This window comes from Balaenoptera borealis (genome assembly GCF_965194805.1).
Source record: "Balaenoptera borealis genome assembly, chromosome: 3".
In the NCBI taxonomy this organism is placed as follows: Eukaryota; Metazoa; Chordata; class Mammalia; order Artiodactyla; family Balaenopteridae; genus Balaenoptera; species Balaenoptera borealis.
In genome coordinates, this window is record NC_138866.1 from 49,048,134 (window position 1) to 49,068,440 (window position 20,307).

Below are 20,307 nucleotides of genomic sequence, written 5' to 3' on the forward strand. Positions count from 1 at the left end.
AATTTCTTTTCTTCTTTATTGAGATATAACTTTATACAGTAAAGTGCATAAATTTTAAGTCTATAACTTGATTGTTTTTACACACATACATGTATGTATACGTAAATATACACAGTTATAGGTAAAATGTATATGTATGTTTGTCTTTGTGTAACCACCAACTAGCTCAAAATAAAGAACATTTCCAGGACCCAGGAGGCTCTCTTGTGTCCCCTTCAGTTGATAACCCCAAGGGAACCACTTCTCTACCTTCTGCCACCATAGGTTAGGGATGCTTGTTTCTGAACCTCACGTAAATGGAACCATAGTGACAAGGTAATTGTGCAAGTCAGAAGACCATGGCTGAGTTGTTTTGTAGTATTAAAACAAAAACATTTTGATGTTGTAGAAAGTAAGTCTCATTTTAATGTATCACAATGCTGTTTCATCTGTGTGCAAATAAATTAAGAACAATGTATGTATGTCAGTCTTGGGTAGATGTTAAGACTTTGTCCTACCATAAAAGTAGGTACTAAATTCAGCTACTTTATCTCTTGGTGATACTTTTTTTTAAACTGTGGTTTTTTTTTAAAAACATAATAGTTGCTTCCATTTTTAAAAAATTACTTCTGGGCTGAAAATTTTTTCAAAATGAGATTGTACCTTTTTTTTTTTTTTTCCTTTTCATGTTTTGGCTTAAAAGGCAAAACATGAAAAAGAAAAAACCCTAACCCTAACCCTTTTTTTAACCTTTAAAAAAAATTTTTTAAAAGCATTTTTCAGGATCCAAAAAAATCACCGTGGTAGCTTAAAGCATATTCCTGAGTTCAGGCCTCAATTATATGGATGATATGTGCTTTGGATTCTAAAAAAGGATATGATGCATATGTGAAAATGAAAGTAGAGTTTAGCATGTGAAATCTTTCAAGTTAGCAGTGCATTTCAGAGTTCTCTGTGTTCTCTGTTAACCAAAAGAATAGTTATTTGGGTTCAAAGCATAACTTCATAAGAATAAGGTAATTTTTAAGGTCCCCAATCTCTATGCGCTTGGGTCCTATATGGAACTGGGACTTGCCCTACAATCATCTTTGCTATTAGATTTGACGGGACTATTTTGCCAAAGGCCATTTTAAACAGAGAGTTTCCAAACCTTTTTTTTTTAAATCAAAACTCAGGAATATTGTTTTACTTATATCTAGGTATACATGTGCTCACTCTCATTAGAAGATGCTCAAAAAAGAAATCAGCTTGTTTTTAAGGCTTAACTCTACAATTCTCTCTTAAGAACTGGGCCCCAGATATAGGCACCCATCCATCAGGATTCCATAACCAACAGCAAAGGCTGTCCTGGGACAAGTTGGATCACCTGATGAATGAGGAACAACAGCTGCTTTGGCAAGAGAATGAGAGACTCCAAACCGTGGTACAGAACACCAAAGCGGAACTCATACACTCCCGGGAGAAGGTAACTTGAAAAGTTGTACATGGTGGCATATGTTTGTAAATGAATGTTTGATACGACTGCAGTGATTCTAGGGTATGGATTTGAGTATTCTGGTGTGGCAGACTTATTTTAAGAATGTATAATTTATCATTTACTTGCAATATAATTTTATCATGCTATGTTTATATAATATTTTTCATTTTGTATAAGCAGTTCTATATTAAAATCTGTGATTTTATGAATGGAAATTATGTTAACCATATATTCCTCATTCAAATAGGCTAGCCGCCAAGACTGGGAGTACAAAAGTGGCAAAACTAAACTCAATTCTTGTTGGTCTAACTTCTTGTAAGAGAAAAGGTGCCCCTTTTTAAAGACTCAGCATTTCAAGGCTAGAATGGTCTTTAAAGATCATCTTTTTCATCACTAAGCTGATGCTTAAATTCTTTACGTCTGCTAAGTAGTTGACCAACTATGTTTAACCTATGCTTAAATACCTCTTTTGAGGAGGAACTCTCTTAGGAGCACAGATACTCATTTAGAACACCTACCCCGTGCCAGAAACTCTGCTATCACGGAAGTTGCAGTGTTGAACAGACTAAACATGGTCGCTCTCCTCGTGGAACTTAGCTGATGTAAATGCATTGTTTCAGGTGTGAACAGTCCAATACAAAGTCAGTGGGACTGTCACCCCCTTCACTCCTAAAAGTTACGCTCATGTCAGAGCAAAGGTGCCTACAGACTGTGTTTTTTTTGGCAGCCACATCACACTCTTGACTCCCAGTTGTTTGGCTGAGCCAGAAGTCCCTTCGTCCTTCTCTGATCCTCAGTGTTGCATCAGACTAAAAATAGATTTACCTAGAAAGGATCTTTTGAAATCCAAAAAAGTAAGCTTCAAGAATTGGCAGACTTGACTGGAAAAAGTTTTCTTAATACAACAAAACCCAAGAACTGAATACAAACTTTCCTTATGTTCGCTTTTTGTTTTTCCTGGCTGGGTGGTTATATTAGCATTTCTTCCTCTTCTACTGGTTCTTGTTAGGTCCGTCAACTGGAATCCAACCTTCTTCCTCCTAAGCTCCAAAAACATCTAAACTCATCAGGTACTGTGAAGCCCACAGAGCAGGAAAAGTTGAGCTTAAAGAGAGAGTGTGAACAGTTTCAAAAGGAACGATCTCCTACTAATAGAAAGGTGAGTTTTTGAGAGTTAATACCAAGTGGCTATGCTCTGACTATGATGTATCCCTAAGTGTATGTTTCTTCCCCTGCATGCGTCCAGGAAATGATTACAATGGCACATTTTGGTTCTTCCTTATATCTATGCTTTTGTAATCTTGTCAAAACAGTATCATAGTTCTTTTTGATTGAGTGATCACTAAAAAGGAGCAATTCAGGTTTTTATAAAGATGGTTAATTATCTTCATTAGTATCGTAAGCTTCTATAAGTTAGTAAAACATATATAGCCTGAATATTAGGAACATCTTAATATGGTCTGTATTAGTTAACTATTGCTGTGTAATAAATTAAAACAGCAAACATTTATTGTCTCAGTTTCTGTGGGTCAGGGACTTGGAAGCAACTTAACTGAGTGGTTTTGGCTTAGGGTCTTTCCTGAGACTGCGGTCCAGATATCAGCCGAGGCTGCATTTATCTGAAGGCTTCACTGGTACTAGAGAATCCGTTCCAGATTTATTCATACAACTGTTAGGAGGAGGCTTCTGTTCTTTGCTGGCTGATTGCCAGAGGCTCAGCTCCTCACCACCTGGGCCTTTTCTCAGGATGTGGCAATGAGTGATACGAGAGAGAGAGGTCCCAAAAGACCACGATGGAAGCTGTAGTATGTTTTATTTGCTAATCCCAGAAATCACACACCATCATTTCTGCTCTATTCTATTGGTCACCCAGACTAATCCTGGTATAGTGGGGAAGGGACAAGGCAAGGGTTTGAATACCAGAAGATAGGGATCACTGGGGACCCTCTTGGAGGCTGGCTACTACGTGGTTAAACCTCTGTAGCATGACTCAGTTTGTTTTCTATTCTTGGTTCCGTGAAGTTAGAGTTCTAGGCCAGTGTTACTGTGGGAGTTCTTGTTGTTACTTGTTTTCCTTTCTTTTTCTAAACTAAACTCAGAGTTTTCACTACAGGCACACCTTGGAGATATTCTGGGTTCAGTTCCAGACCACCACAATAAAGTGAGTCACATGAATTTTTTGGTTCCCCAGTGCCTATACAATTGTTTCCACTATACTGTAGTCTATTAAGTGTGCAATAGCATTATGTCTAAAAAAACAATGTACATATTTTAATTTAAAAATATTTATTGCTAAAAAATGCTAATAACCATCATCTTCAGCAAATAGTAGTAGTAACATTGAAGATCACTAATCACAGATCACCATAACAAATGTAATAATAAAAAAGTTTGAAATATTGTGAGAATTATGAAAATGTGACACAGAGACACAAAGTGAGCAAATGCTATTGGAAAAATGGCACCAATAGACTTGCTCGACACAGGGTTACCACAGAGCTTCAGTTTGTAAAAAACTCCATATCTGAGAAGCGCAGTAAAAGCGAAGTGCAATAAAACAAGGTATGCCTGTATTACCTTCCTCTTCTGAAAATTATGGTTTGTTTAAAAATCTGGAAAGAATGATGAACAGTCATTTCCTTTTGTTATAAATATTTCAAAAAAATTTTTTTAAGTTTGTGAAAGTTATGACCATTGGCAGTAAAGAGACTGGTTGTGCTCTAAAGCTGAAATGTCATTTAAGTTTAGGTACATTCAAGTAAACTTTTCAGAAAGACATTGGGTTTCATCTAGCTGCTCACCAAAGGAAAAGTCTAATGATAGGTTTTAAAATAACAGTGAATTTAAATGTACTTGGAAAGATTACACTTAATTCCATTTAACAATTCTTGCTACCCTCCTCAGTTCTTTTTGATAGAAACAAAAATCAGCACTCTAGAATAGTGTCATATGTTTTCTACTTAGCAGTATTCTGAATCCCAGTGTCCTCTAGCTCATTAGATTCTCATAAGATTCTGTAATAAAGAGAATTCCAAAAAAGGATACTCATAAAATCTTCAAATTTCTTCTTTAAAATTGAGAAAGGAGTTAAATCAGGTTTATGTATTCTCAGTTTTAAACCTTTAAACTTTGCCTTAAGACATGTTTTTCCCTACTGCAGATCCATAGTAGAGGATCATGAAATCAATCTAGTTAAATACCAGCATTTTAAATTATTAAACTATACTAGAAAATATCAGAGTGCATGGCTCATGGTAAAGATAATTTCATGAAAGTTTTCTCTTAGTGATATATACTTATAACTGATTACGCATATATATATTTATATACACACACACACACATGTGGGTATGGGTGTTTGTACTGGGCTGCAAGAGAAAATGTGCTTCTTACAGTGAGTGGCATTGAAGTTTGAAAGCTACCTGCCTTAGGAATCTGTTCTATGTGAGGAGTGGTGATTAAAACTAGACTACCTAAATATAATCAGTGCACTGAATTATATTGTTTGTTGTTTTCCCTTGATGAATGAACTCAGTTTTCTTCCAAGAGTTGAGATTTGTGACTAGCATAAATTCGTCAAAATAAAGTAGAGCAACTCAACTGTTTTGTTTTTGTTTTTAAGGGAGTTTTTTGTTTTTTAACAGGTTAGTCAGATGAATTCCCTTGAACGAGAATTAGAAACAATTCATTTGGAAAATGAAGGCCTGAAAAAGAAACAAGTAAAACTGGATGAGCAGCTAATGGAGGTAAGTTTTTAAGCAAATGACCTTAGCTATGAAGAATATTTTAATCCATGAAAGAGCCATTTGTTGAGAGAGACTAGCATAGCATTAAATTCCTATTATGAAAACAGTGAAAATCTAAGTACATTGCCAAGCTGGATTCTTTGGTCTGTCTTACCAAGTTTGATAGATATTTTTGCTAATTACACAGCCATAGGAATATATACTGCTTCACAGAGGAAGGAATAATGTTGACTATCCTAAAATGCAAGGACCTGTACTGTACCTCAACAAATTCAAGTGGCAGGGACTCTGTTCAGTACTGACCAAGAGGCTCAGAGCTCTCTCACCATTGCTGTGGTTTTAACAGTTTCCTGATAACCTCCCACAGTGTAGTGTTTTATAGATGTGATTGCTCTGTAACAACCTGTTCAGTTGGGAAATGCATGCAGGGAATTTAAGAGCATTAGCATTTAGAGGTTTAATTTTCAAGTGTTGCTGTTGTTCATTACTATATTTGTAACTCAGCACTGCCTTGGGAGAGGTACATCTGATAAATATAAAAGTGGATTTGTAAAACCTGTCAGCTTGGACATTGAGTTTCCAGTCTAATAGATTGCTTTCTGAATACCAAGTACAATCATAGGATGTAAAACAACTTATGTAAAATCCTCCTTAATAAGTAAAAACTTCATTGAGATACTTTGCTTTGGGTAATGAAAATATTAATTAATCCAACATTGAATGATCTGTAAAATTTATATAAGGTATAGAGGCATGGGTAGAAAATGTCTTTTTGTGCTCTTAAAAAGTACTATGTATACAAATATTTTTAAGCCAGAATTACAGGAAGGAAGAGAGATATGTAAATATTTTCTTTCATGAAGCTGGGATACATGCAAAGGTAAGTTTCAATAGATGCTCGGTTTTTAGATATGAAATATGGGCAAACATAGCACATTGACATTTAAATGACCGCTAAGGTTTCTGTCAATTTTATGTTCTCTGATATATCCACTAATAGGGAGATTAGTGAAACTATAAAGAGTGAAATCCAAACCATTTTTTATTTCTCTGACAGCGTATAATAAACATGTTTAAAACCTTGGGCTGCGGGCTGTGTTTAGATGTAGATACGCTTTTCTGATGAAATAATTATATACTCTAATGAATTAGATATCTGAAGCTAAGCGTGACATGTCTGGTACCTGATTGAAAAGTAACAGGGTATACTTAATCACTGTCAGATTCTCTCCAAATGCTCTGCCAACAGGCCAGTTCTTCTCCCACCGTTCTCTCTGGCCTCAGAAGCCCCCTTCTCTCCCAATCCTACTTTACATGATTAATCATCATAAGCAATTTCCCCTCATTACTTTTCTCCCTGATCTAGTAGTAAATATTTGCTAATGGACGAGGGAAATTGAGTGTTCTTGGCACTGGAGCTGGAAAAAGAAAAAGCATGAATTTTTAACTGGAACACTGAAAAGAACATCTCATACACTATTCTAATTAAAGTTTCATTAGAAATAAGACTGAGCTATGAATTCTGTACAGACATAGAAATTCGATTCTTCAGCAGCTTTATTAAATGTAATTCACACACTACACAATTCATCCATTTAAAGTGCCTAATTCAGTGGTTTGGGTATATTACATTATTTTAAAAATTGTGCTAGGTATATATGTATAGATAGATAGATATAAATGGTTAAAATGACAAATTTTGTTAAGTGGCATTCGATGGCATTAATTACTTTCACAATGTTCTACAACCATCACGACTACTTCCAAAACTTTTTCATCACCCCAAACAGGAACTCTAACCATTCACCAGTAATGCTCCATTCCACCTTCCCACCAGCCCTGTAAATTGGATTTTTATTTATGTTATGATATCTATAGATTAGGCCAAATTTGAGGATGAACAGTGGTTTTCACACCATTTTTTGTGCCCACCTGACCTGAGGGATAGGTGCATGCCTCTCACTCTGGCATGGATTCTCATCGGGTTTGGGGGAGAGGCAGTAAGCAGGCAGGGAGATGTTCCTACATCAGAATCTTTGGGATCAAGGAATTTAGGGAAAGCTTTCTAGGTGATTCAATCTGATGTATGCACCCTCTTGGGGGAAGGGGTTTCTCCTCATCCCTATATGCCAGTTTGAAAGTCACTGATGTAATATAATACATAGCCCTACCCCAGGGTAATTAAAGGTCCCAAATCACTAGACAAGAAAATGGAAGAATCTGCCTCCCACTCCAGGGTTTTTTTCAACTATATGAGGCAGTGTTCTGTAAGCAATTCATTTTGATCACTCAAAAGCAGGGTTGTAGACTATTAGCAATTCTTAAAGTCTGTTGGGTACCTCTTAGCCAACAGTTCAGACACTTGAACAACAAAAATGTTTTATAGTTTATATTCTGCATCTCCACATGGCAAGGTATTTAACATCAGGTCCATTCCATAGTGGACTTGGAATCTTCTGAATTATTATATTGGGATGGGTGGAGGTAAAGGTAGCAAGCTCGTAAACCAACCAAATTGCAATAGATGAGGAAGTGGCTGCAGAATTAGAACTGTGAGACATTTTAATATCTGTAAAATTTATATACAGAGAAATGTAAATGTTGGTTCTCTGTAAGTTCCTACTGACTAGAGCACATGTGGTCAGGTATATAATATACCCAATTTGTACTGTTCTTTCTCTTTATAACTCATATTTTCTTCCTCTTTTTATAACTCCTTAATTCTCTTTTGTTTTTGTTTTATCTGTGGCTAACCTGTACCTAGAACTCTGTGGTTGGAACTAGCAGAGAAGGGTGCAGTTCTCTGCCTGAGATAGTGTGTGAAGGTAGAACATTCTTTCAATGAATTTCATGGCATGGAGACATCTCATTAAACTCCTTGTTCATGTAATCATTTCTACTACTATGACAGTTAATAAATACTTAAGAGCCAATATTCATTTTCATTTTGCTTTAATTTTGGAATATATCTGTTTACATTTACATCAGGATTTTCCTTAGTATTTAAAGACGTGTGTGAAGAAAATCATCCCACTGATATAAAATCAGGGGATCATAATTCTCCATATTCTTTATTCTTTTAAAAAATTTTTTTTTAAATAACTTTTATTTATTTATTTATTTTTGGCTGTGTTGGGTCTTCGTTTCTGTGCGAGGGCTTTCTCTAGTTGCGGCAAGTGGGGGCCACTCTTCATCGCGGTGCGCGGGCCTCTCACTATCGCGGCCTCTCTTGTTGCGGAGCACAGGCTCCAGACGCGCAGGCTCAGTAGTTGTGGCTCACGGGCCCAGTTGCTCCGCGGCATGTGGGATCTTCCCAGACCAGGGCTCGAACCTGTGTCCCCTGCACTGGCAGGCAGACTCTCAACCACTGCGCCACCAGGGAAGCCCCATATTCTTTATTCTTAAAAATAAAGTGGTGGGTTTTCTAAATCTATAACTAGAAATATTTCAAAATGGGTAACACCCCACCTCAGAAATTTAGATTTAAGGAAATGAATAGTGGCTCTGAAGTTTCATGATAACATTTAATTATAGATGTGTCTTAGAGGGCCTTTTCCCCTTCTCACATGCCTGGGGGTGCTTCTACTTGAGTTTAGTACTTGGTCATATTTGTTGCATGTCTTCCATTGAGCTCTGTGTCTGCTGAATGTGTTGACAGATGTGAAGTGGCATGCTTCACTAGCCAAATGCAGTGCCTTCTCCTTTCCCTCGCCCCAACTTTGATTGGCATGAGATACACATACCATTTCCTCATTGTCTTGAATAAATACTTTCATTCCATGTACTTCAATTCCCAGATGTTCTGGGGTATCACCTTATGCCCCAGAATTTCCTGTCTGATAAACTAAGATAGGTTAAAATAATTTGAGATGCAAGATGAGAGTCTTCAAAACAAATTGCTAACTTGGAAAAAATGTAGTCATTGAACATTCGCTCTTAAGAATCTTTATGAATGGTAAGTGGCAAAACTCTAAAGTATAACCTCTTTCTCCCCTTTGCCTATTCCAACCCTGTTTGTTTTTTTTTTAAAGAGGGATAATTAAATGTTCTAGTGTAAGAAGAAAAAAGGAGAATTCAGACATATGTACATCATGTACCTCATGTCTTATAGTCACTTAAGAATGAGGAAGTACAGTTTAAGTCAAACTTTTAAGGCCTGATTATTCATTAAATGTATTATCTCCTAAGCAAAATGATTCTTTATTCTTACTCAGGATAATGTGCTGCTTGTTTTCAAGTTACCAGTGAGTCTGAGAGGCCATTAATGAATTCATAGACTTCATTACTCTCTGCTTGCCACTTTCAAGGGCAACTCTCTGATTGAAGGCACTGCAGCTGACCAGGGCTTTGCCCTTATCCTCTAGATGCAGCACCTGAGGTCCACTGTGATGCTTAGCCCATCCCCTCATGCTTGGGATCTGCAGCTGCTCCAGCAGCAAGCCTGTCCAATGGTTCCCAGGGAGCAATTTCTGCAGCTTCAATACCAGCTGCTACAGCCAGAAAGGATAAACCAGTGCCTGCAGGAGGAACTTGAAAACAGGACTTCTGAAATCAACACACCACAGGTATGAGGATCTTTTTCTAATAGTAAACTCAGATCACCTAATTTAATTTTACCTGCTTATTTGAAAGTTATACCAGTTCACATGTGGGGATGAAGAACCTAAATCTTTTGTCAGACAGTTACACCTTACCTGAATTACAAATCCACAGAACTGCAGTGATGTTTGGGTTTTGGTTTTTGCAGTGCTGCTTTTGAGCTCTCAGCTTCTAAGCTAGGTAATTAAGTGTTCTGGGTCTCCTTTGCACATTTGTAATCGATGATGAAGTCTCAGGATCACTTGAGCATATTGCGCAATTGACCTAACATTCTTGTCTAATGCCAAAGATATTACAGAATTCAAGTGCAACTCTAGGATATGTATTACTAACAAAGCATCCTGGGTTTTCTTGTACCAGAGGAGTATAGCCTGCTGAGTTCCATGGAATTCACAAATGGGGACTTTTCGCAACTAATAAAGTAGAATATGTCATCAGTGGCTTTTTTAGTTGACATAGTTCACTTATTTTTTTAATGATCTAGTTTGAAAAACTCTATTTTTAAGAAAATAAAGATCTTCTTCCCCTTCCCTTTGAATTAGCATTATCCCAGCTCACTACCAGACACAATCTTACATTACCTAGGTTTTCAAATAGTTATTTCTCTTTAGTGCTTCACTCATGATTCTCCTCTTTCAGAAGTCTCTTGACTCTTTGGTCTTGCCCATTTATTCATAATTAGGAATAAAATTAAAACTACTCCTTAGTTTGTAGAATTCTAAATTAGTTTGTTCTAGTTTTGGATGCTCTTCTTCTGTTTTCAAATACCTTGCTTTTCAGTTGACGTTTGACAAGGAATTTCCCACCTCTCTTTCTGTAATCCCCTCACCGTGGCTTTGCAAAGTCACATTAGCACCATAATTATACATTGGAGCAACTTGGTTTTCTTCTCCTACTAGTATATATCTATGCTTTTGCATGATGTACTTCTGTCATCTATTCTTTCTAACAAAGGCTTAAAATCCATGTTTTTGGAAGCTTCCTACATTCAATTTCCAAATACTAAAATTTAATTCCAGAATTAAAATTGTGATGGTGGGTGTTGGACAAATGCTTCAACTCTTCATTATAGAAATGAATTATAAAACTTGACCTCAGTTTTTAATGGACATTTTAAACCAAATGATTAGACTAAGATCCTACTCATTGCTCTCTCATATACACTATTTTCAAAACATGCTCTTCCCAACCCACCCACCAATGTTTAATCCTTTTACTTCAATTATTTGAGGATTATATAGACAAAATTTGTTAAGACTTTTGCACTTAAAAAAAAAAAAAGAATTCCTCCAGATGGCAGGGTGGACTGCTTATTGTTCTCACTAGAATGCCATTGCAGGCTCTCTTGTTTCTGGTAACTAAGCTGACACTAATTTTAAGAATACAGAATGCTATTAGAATCTGCACGTTGTCTCTGTGTGTGGAGTGATGTGATTTCTTCTGCCTTGTGTTGCTTCGCTTGCATATGTAGTATTGATGTTTGCTTTTAAAAATTGTTTGCATTATAAATGTGTGAATTTAGACTCCCCCTAAAAACATAATCTTGACATCAGGGTGAAGTGTACCACTTGCCTTCTTTCTCTAGGCCTTGCTACCGGAGCAGCGAGCAGTGCATGCAGATTCCTACAGAAGGATTGGGCACCTGTGAACACTGGGCTGTTATTGATGGCATTTCTTACCATGGCAGATACTCAAATGCACACACCCACACACACCACACAAACAGAGACATAAGCTGAGAAATGTTTTGGAATCAAGTGCTCTTTTAAGTTTTTTATTATTATTATTGTTGTTGTTAAGCCTTTGCAGTATTATGTTTCCTATTTATGTAGAAATGACAGATTTTGTGAATCAAATTCACAAATTTCAGCTTGTTATACATAATTATTTATACGATTTAAAGAGTGTGGACTTGAGATTCTTGAAAGGATGTATTCTATATATTTTCTCATTCCATATGTTGTAACTATTTTTAACAAAAGGTACTACTTTTATATGTGAAATTTGAAGAAAATCAGGGTTATTTATACTGTTTTATATAAGATGTATAATACTCTTTTGACAGGAAAAAGGAAATTTTTGATGAAATAAAATAAATTTTAAATATATGACTGCTTTTGTTTTCCCTGTTTCCCCACTCTTTTGCCATGCCCCGTGTTCTTTGAATTAATTATCTGGGGTTTTTTTTGGTTTGTTTAGCTTTTTTTTTTCTTTTAAGGCAAGTAGAAATCTGGCATTTTCCATTTATGTTTGAACTTTAAAAAGCCATTATAACTTTTAAAATATAGGATTTTAGATGTTCTTAAGACCCGGTTTCTTGAAATTTCTGCATTAGTCTTTTGCCTACTACAATTTTTCTCTTCAAATTAGTCTCATGGCGTAGTTGTTTCTTTTATGCTTGAATAAATGCTATTATTTAATATCCAAACAAATGTTGGCTTTCAACTCACATTTGGTCATTCTTTTTGTGCTTTTTAAAGGACACCTTTTGGGGAATATTTTTAAGGACAGGTTATGCCATCAGCCACTAATACCTGAGTCTTGCTTAAACATTTGAAGAACCTTTTAAAATCTGAAATTCTTTATGTGAAAATTTTGGTGGACTGGGAAGAAAGGGCCGTCAGTTGCACTCTAAATCTTGTTCCAGGTCCCTCTGCGCTCCAAAACCCACACACTCCTTAATCCATCACTGTTGTATGAGGAGAGAAGGCTTCTCCTTCTCTCCTCATACAACAGTGATGGATTAAGGAGTTGTGTGGGTTTTGAAAAAGCAGTCCTTTTTCTGCCCTATTGTTTTGTCTAGGAGTTTTTTATGGGGAGATTTTCAATTTTAAATCTGTTCTAATGATAAACCCATCCTCCAATTCAGATATGTGCTTCACATTGACAAGTCAAATTAGGAAACCAGTAACCAGAATAACTAGCAGGAAGAGGCTATTAGAAACACTAACAAACACCCTCACAGTAATCAGCCATTTCAAAGGAAAAACAGACACATATTGCAAGCTAATTGGAAATGTTAGGTGATCCTGAATAAACTCAGTTTTTGATTATTTTGTTGTTGAAAGGCCCACAGTATTGCAAAGACCCAAATCACAGATGAAAGGTTGAGAACCATCTTTTAATTTACTTTGGATACCTATTTTACTATAATAAGTACACACAGATCTTAAATTATGGGTTTTAAGAATTTTGCTTTATCTCAGGGGAAGATGGTAACACAGGTAAGATTCTTTTTTTGTCTTTCATTCTTTCTCTAATAGGGTTACTTTTCTAACATGTGCAACCCATGCAGTGTTCAGAGCTCCCATTTCATCAGAAATCCACCCTTCCTGTTCAAAGGCAAACATTTGCTGTCCTTTCTCTAGGCATTTTATGGGGAAAATTAACTATTAGTGCTTTTGTGTGGCATGATTTTCAAATGATAATACAATTTTTTTTCTTTCCTTCAGGGAAACCAGGAACACCTGGTAACTGTCATGGAGGAGCGAATGATGGAAGTTGAACAAAAATTGAAACTGGTGAAAAGGCTTCTTCAGGAGAAAGTGAATCAGCTCAAAGAACAAGTGAGCCTCCCAGGTCATCTCTACCCACTCACCTCACATTCAACTTTAACTGCAGTTTTACATTCCTCTATTGCTATTAACTTGTTAACTTTTGTTGTCTAATAAAAGCAAATTCTATTATAAATGTTTAGAAGAATTTAGGAGTCACTCTTTCCCATACCACTTCAAAAATACGAATTCTGTATTCTACATTGTTTTTTTCCAAAGTTCTTTTGAGTCATATGTTTGTCTACAATTTAAAAAATGTATATTTGCTAGCAGTGACTCTCATGGACCTAAAGCATTTCTAATGAGGTTCAATTCAAATTGAATTTTTATAGATGTTTTTTTTCCCCAGAGAGGAAATATTCCTATTTAAATAAAAAGAAATTTTATATTGGTAAAAAATTGGGGGATAATAAGTGTAACTTTAGCTTTCCTGTTTGCAACAGCTATGACAGCTTCAAAAACAACCTTATGGCTATAACCAGACCCCAAAAGGTTGTGTTTTGAATTAGAATCTGGACTCTTGGATCCAGGACCACTAAGTAGCCTGATCCTTTTTTCCTGCTGGTGGCAGGTGTGGCCTCAGTGCTTAGAAATTATTTGTGCATCCACTGAAGAGACATACAAGAAGGACTACTTTCTAGGAAAGTTTTATAACTTCTCTGGAATCTGAGATTGAGACAAACTGTGGCGGGAGTGGGAAGGTGGAAATTGCCCAACCTGGTTTTTCAGATATATAAAATCCAAGAAGAATAATTCCAAGGGAAAGTCTTAATGCAGAGGTAGACAGGAACTTTCCTTAGCCCTATATCTTAATACACAGAATGGAGAGAAAGAGAAAGTCCTGTATTTACATTTATTGATTCAATCCTTTAATCATTTATTCAACACATAGTTACTACATGCCAGGTTCTGTTCTAAGCACTAGAAATAGAGCAATGAACAAAACAAAATCCTGCCTATATGGAGTGTAGTTCACTTACTACAGCTACTAGTGTAGTTCACAGTACTAAGCATTTGGCCAGATAGCAGTTTCAAAAATAAAGAAAATGGGTAACATGGGGTGTGGTCATCTACAAACACTGGCATTAACCGTTCATCCTGTCCTGGGAGAAGAAAAAGAAATGAGAGATAGGGAAGAGCAGACAGTAGAGGGTCTTAGTGCTAAGCCACAGAGTTTGAATTTCATTCTATAGTAGATAAGAGTCATCAAGGTGTTTTTTAATGGCAGGAAAGGAGGAAAGGTTGTATAAAAACAGTTCGATAGAAAGTATGTTAGTATTATGTTAAACTTGCCAGTCACTTAGGTTCTGGGCTTCAGTGTGATAGTCTTTATCATTGCCCTTTGAAATGCTATTATTTAAATTAATTAGCCACTCCTTAGTTTTCTTTATTCCCTTAAACCTTGATACTTGTAGATGCCCTGCCTGAAACTGGGTGTAAAATGAGGAGTTAAAGGTATAATGAGGGAAAGGAGATTATAAGATATTAACTAACAGGAGCAATAATAAAATTATCCTAAGGCTGCTGACAAGTTTTCCCACCCTAACCAAGACTATATATTCTAACCATAAAGATTAGAATATCTCTTCTAGACAAGGTTTTATACAGAGGAAGAGTTAAGGAAAAGTAACTGCCAAATCTTACCTCTTTATTTTAAAATTTGGCTCATGTATTATAACAATCAGTAGGTTGTATGTGGTTATGAATGGGAAACTCAGGCACCTATTGTTAATAACAGTTAAACACAGTTCACACCCTCAGAAATTTAAGTTATAAAAGTATTTTTATATTTTTAGAGAATGAATAAAGAAATAATACCTAATTTATTAGGTTGAAAAATACCTTCATTTTTGAGCCCTCAAATATCAATTTGTTCTTTTTATTAGTGACTTCTACAAACATATTATGCAAAGAAACAGCCTGGAATAAGTGGATTTGCTCTACTTGTATCCCTGGTGCCAAGTCTGATGTTAAAGCTGTAGTGTAAAATGAAATAATATAATTGATAGAAGCCATTTGCCTTTATAAACAACTGTCCTATGTCAGACCTTAAATTTAAAAGAATTACAGAAATGGAGTCAAGATGTTTCTGGTTCTGTTTCTAGCTCTGCAAGAATACTAAAGCAGATGAGATGGTGAAGGATTTGTATGTGGAAAATGCCCAGTTGTTGAAAGCTCTGGAAATAACTGAACAGCGACAAAAAACAGCGGAGAAGAAAAATTACCTCCTAGAGGAGAAGATTGCCAGCCTCAGTAATATAGTCAGGAATCTGACACCAGCACCATTGACTTCTACACCTCCCTTAAGGTCATAGCCAAGCCAAAGGATAAACACTCATAGTTGTGCACTTTACTGAAATGGATGGAGCATTTCAGTATGTTCTCTCAATCGTTGTTTTTTGTGGGTTTTTGTTGGTTTTTTTTTTTAAACTTTAATCGCTTAAAGTTAAGCCTAACGTAAAACTTCCAGCAAAAGAATTAAAAACTCCATTCATTGTAATTAGTTTTTCTAAATAGACTGTAATGGAAGTTGCAAACAAATACATATTTCACTGTTTGAATTATTCCCAAGCTTCGAATTTTTAAAAATATTCTAATAGCCACCAAGAAGGTGATATGAAAACAACTCAAGAATCTTAAAACCCCAGTTTTGAATGAGTTTTTGAAAATTACTATTATGTATAAGTTTATATGTAAATTGCAGATATTTAAAAGTTGAGAAATCATTAGCTGGCTGTTTTGATCTTTATTTTATAACCAAATGTATGTCTTCTCATACATTTACTTATGAAAAAGTCATTCCGTTTCTAATAGTTCTGGTTTTTTTGAATTAATTGTTAGACTTTGTTTGGTAAGAGAAGCTGGTCTTAATAACCACTGAGGTTAGAAATGCCAGAGTCCATAGAACTCTACCTTCTAACACCTATGACAGTATTACCACTCTTTATGTATTACAGATATAAAACTCATTTACTCAACTGCACTGTTAACTAATGTTAAAACTTTACCTTCTTTAAACAGTCTTTTTCTTTTTTTTTTCCTTCTTAGAAGTTTCATTTGGGAGCTTGTCTTCTAAGAAATGGATAAAGCCACATTCTTAAAGCATTTGAACTATAGGGTAAGCACTGAACAAACTGCTTTGGAGTAAACAGCTACTCCTAGAAGAGAGAGAAGCAAACCATGTGGGTTTTTCTCTCTCTAAAGTCTTGGATTTCATGAACTTATATTTGGGGTTGCCTCAAGAACTCAGGGAACAATACTTTAAGATGTCTTCCTGAAATACTGTAGGGCCTCTTTAAGAATTTGAAATGTATAAACCATGTGACCTTATTTATTTGTCATATATTTAGAGCCATAGTGGGATTTTTATTTCTACATTTTTAGTGAATTTCATTTTCTGGAAAAAGGCCTTGATTTTAGAGTTAAAAACCTCTTCTAACATATGGAAGAGTTATTGTTTGCTTGTTTGTATAATATAGGTCAAAATTTCCATGCTTCCTATTTCTCTGCACCTCAAATCTGATCATAAGAATTTCTTATTGTGATAAGCATTCGCATGCCATCTGAGGTAAAGGAGTGCCAAATAGGATTTTTCCATTCAGTCTCAAGACTAGAACATTATAGAACAGTAAACATTTTGAATAACTTTTTTCCCCAGGTAAAATTTCTGCTTCTAGCCTACTTCAGCCAGGAGTTGGTTGGTAAAGAACTTACTATGTGTGGGACACAAACAGAGCTCATCACAGCCACCTATTTGTTTTTGTGGAAGAGTAATTAGATCAGAAAAATTCACTTTGATATATTCCAGGAAAGCCAAGCCCATCAATTTATAAGAGGTATCACAGCAAAATCAAACACTGCCTTATGGGCAGGAACAAAAGATGAAGCAAACTGCTTAAGAAGCCACGTCAGAAACTCAATATCAACAAAATAATTTGCATTAAGGAACTTTAGAGTTCCTTGGGCCTAACCGTATACTATTAGTCCTACCTGCCAACACAGGAGTCCTTGCTACAAGAGCCCTGACAAGGCAAGGTCATTTGTGGGACTGGGAGTTCACGCTTCAGAAGCAGACCTTTTCACTCTTGAACAGCTCTATTATCAGAAATATCTGATTTTCCCTTGGAAAAGAATTAATTTTAATCCTTCCCTATAATTATACTTCAAAACATTTGATATCTGCTGTCATGCCTCCCCTAATCATTTTTCTCCAGTGCAAACATTACTAGTAAACTCAACTACTTGTATGGCATTGACTTTAACACTTAAAACTGTGGATAGGCCTAGGTTAAGGTCATAAATAAACTAAGCACCTGTGGTGTATTTATGTGATATGCTTTAAGTTATTCAAGGTTTTTGCCATCAGAACTGAACACCAAGCATATTTCTCAAATAGATGGCTTACCATATGATCACATATGTTGTATTTTTTATCTTTATTTTTTACATTATGAAAAGTATAGGTTAATTTGTTTCTTATAAATCTGTATGTGTATATAAAGTGTTGTACAATGAATGTAAATATGACTTCTGGAAAATTTTAGACTACATTTAGAATCCCTTTATCTAAAATCAAAATGCTGCTCAAATGAAAGTTAATTTAACTAACACCTCGGTGCTTACTTCTTGCTTCACTGCACTCATAAAATTGGAAAAAAGATCAATACAAGAAATATATAGTTACCTTAAATTATATATTTGTGCAGCAGATTATTTTTGTAGACTAGAGTGGGAATTTAACTGGCAATTTATAATATAGCTTACAGCTTTTAAAAGGCCTTTTAAAGAGATTAAATGTAAACTATTAAATGTTTAGATTTTGCTTTCAGACTTTATAATAGAACTCTTTACAGTCACCTTATATATCTTATAGGCATTTAACTCCTCATTTATTAAAAGTACTGGTTGTTAAATTCTCTTGATTTCTTAAGAACAGTTATTTAAATTAGTCTTAGGAGATAGGATCTTCATTTCAAGGAAAGAGAATCAAGTTTGCCTTTGTGATAATGTTACCCTTAGAAAAGGAAAGTGTGGATAATAAAACCTACATTGTTCTATTTTGCTTTCTTCTGCTTTTTAGAAGCCTGAGCTATTAAGTTCAAATTTGTGAAGGGAGAGAAGTAGAAGAGAGGGGTAGAACCAATCACAGTATTTATTTTTCTAAAACTTAATAAACCCAGATTTTTAAAAACTATTTTAAATGTGAATTCTTCCCAGAAGCTTCAAATGCATTGTTTATATATTTAACCTTAAACATAAGTAGATCACAGTCATAGGCTTTCAAGGTTTATGAGGAGTTCTTACAGGTCTAGTATTTCGATAATGTACCAATACCCAGGGCAGGTATTATGATGAGGAACTTTTGTTTTTTTAAGAGTGAATAAGACTTTATGGTGGACTTTAACGTGTGAAAATGAATTTTTTATTTTTGTGATTTTTTTTTCTGAGTAAAGGAAAAGAGAAATGTGTTGCTATTGTCAGCATCTTAAAGGTAGTCTGACTCAAGGCAAGGCTAAGTGCTTCGTGATAGTATTAAGCAAGTCTTGTTTTGAACGGATTACCTAATGACTCACTAGAATGATATAAATTATACAAGTATTGCCAAAACTAAGTCAAAACCTAATAACCAAAGCATTCCTTATTTAAAACTTATTCACTATATCATGTTCGGACCTATTCGAACATCTCAGCCCTGTAAAACAGTTTTGGTTTTATGACATATGGATAGTGGTTTAATAATAAATCCAAGTTAGCTTTTTGTTTCTCAGCTTTTTTTGAATGATATACATTAAATCTATTCTTATTGGAAGACATTATCACAGCATGATTGAAGGGAACATTGGTTTTATAAAGGAAAACCCGAGTTCATCAATAGCCATCACTAGGATTCTTTTCATATAAAGATTAATGCTTATGTGTTTATATCGACTTTGTATATTTCATCTTAGCCATTCTATCCTATAAAGATTTTACCATGAGCTTAAAATGTAAATAAATAATTTTGCGAATATGGCTCTTTTTTTCTATACACCTTGAACTTTTATAAACAGTTTCAGTATGTTTATCATTGGTTTTTAGAGTGAAAGCATCAAAACATTGCACTAAACATATTTTATAAATGCAAAATCTCTGGAGCATTCACTCCAGACCTACCAAAATAGAGTCTACATTAAAAAAAAAAAAATCCCCAAATTATTTGTATGTGATTTAGAGCACTGGGACTCCATTTCTGTCACAGAATTGATGACTTTCACACCAGCCAGTTTGAGATCCCTGTACCCTGTGGTGGTTCATAATTTACTTCTAAAATCCTGACAAACTCAGGTGAGGCCCTGCTTGGGATTTTGGGTGCTTCAGAGGTGGCTTTATTTCATTTTGCCATATTTATGGGTGACTCAGACTTTTTTAGTTGAGCTACTTGTAAATGATGAGATATATGCAACTATTGGTATAAAAGTTAACCTAAAAGCACATTAAGTTAATATGCTGAGTACCGAAATTTAGAATGGAAATATTGGCCAAACTAGACCTATCTCACAAGGCTTGTTTTATTTGCAAAGCTTTTATACCAATCTCACACTGCCTTTATGAGGCAATAACTAATATTAACCCCATTTTACAGATGAGAAAACTGAAACTTAGCAAAGTTATGACTTACTCAAGGCCACACAGCCAGCTAAGTAGGGGACTCAGGACTCACTAAGCAGGTTTGTCTGTATTAATATGTTGCAACAGGTATCCATTTCTCTTTCCCGCAAACAATATTTAATTGGTGCGATTGAATACTTACCTTGTGCACTGCACTCTAAAGAAAAATATAAAAAATTCTTGGTTTTCTGTTTACAGACTTGGGTAGAGTAGTAAGATTTATGCACGAGAAAAAATTAGAAAAAATTACATCGATAACAGAAGACAATCAAGTTTTATTGATGGACTCAGTGCTATAGGCACT

At 35.3% G+C, this 20,307-nt stretch overlaps 1 protein-coding gene across 18 annotated transcripts in view; it reads left to right on the forward strand.

Annotated features, from left to right (window-relative positions):
- NIN (ninein) overlaps window positions 1-19,363 on the forward strand; it is a 106,453-nt gene extending 87,090 nt beyond the window's left edge. For 8 of the 18 annotated variants that reach the window (XM_082384784.1, XM_082384796.1, XM_082384783.1 and 5 more), the window contains 8 exons: window positions 1,265-1,444; window positions 2,466-2,615; window positions 3,570-3,617; window positions 5,101-5,202; window positions 9,567-9,767; window positions 13,254-13,367; window positions 15,461-15,663; window positions 16,404-19,363. In XM_082384784.1, coding sequence (XP_082240910.1) covers window positions 1,265-1,444; window positions 2,466-2,615; window positions 3,570-3,617; window positions 5,101-5,202; window positions 9,567-9,767; window positions 13,254-13,367; window positions 15,461-15,663; window positions 16,404-16,431 — 1,026 coding nt within the window. In that variant the 3' untranslated portion in view covers window positions 16,432-19,363. Of the gene's footprint in view, window positions 1-1,264; window positions 1,445-1,703; window positions 2,445-2,465; window positions 2,616-3,569; window positions 3,618-5,100; window positions 5,203-7,966; window positions 8,264-9,566; window positions 9,768-11,386; window positions 11,910-13,253; window positions 13,368-15,460 lie in introns of those variants that run through there. The other 10 variants (XM_082384793.1, XM_082384799.1, XM_082384785.1 and 7 more) reach the window with 8 other exon arrangements.
- The last annotated feature ends 944 nt before the right edge of the window (window positions 19,364-20,307 follow it).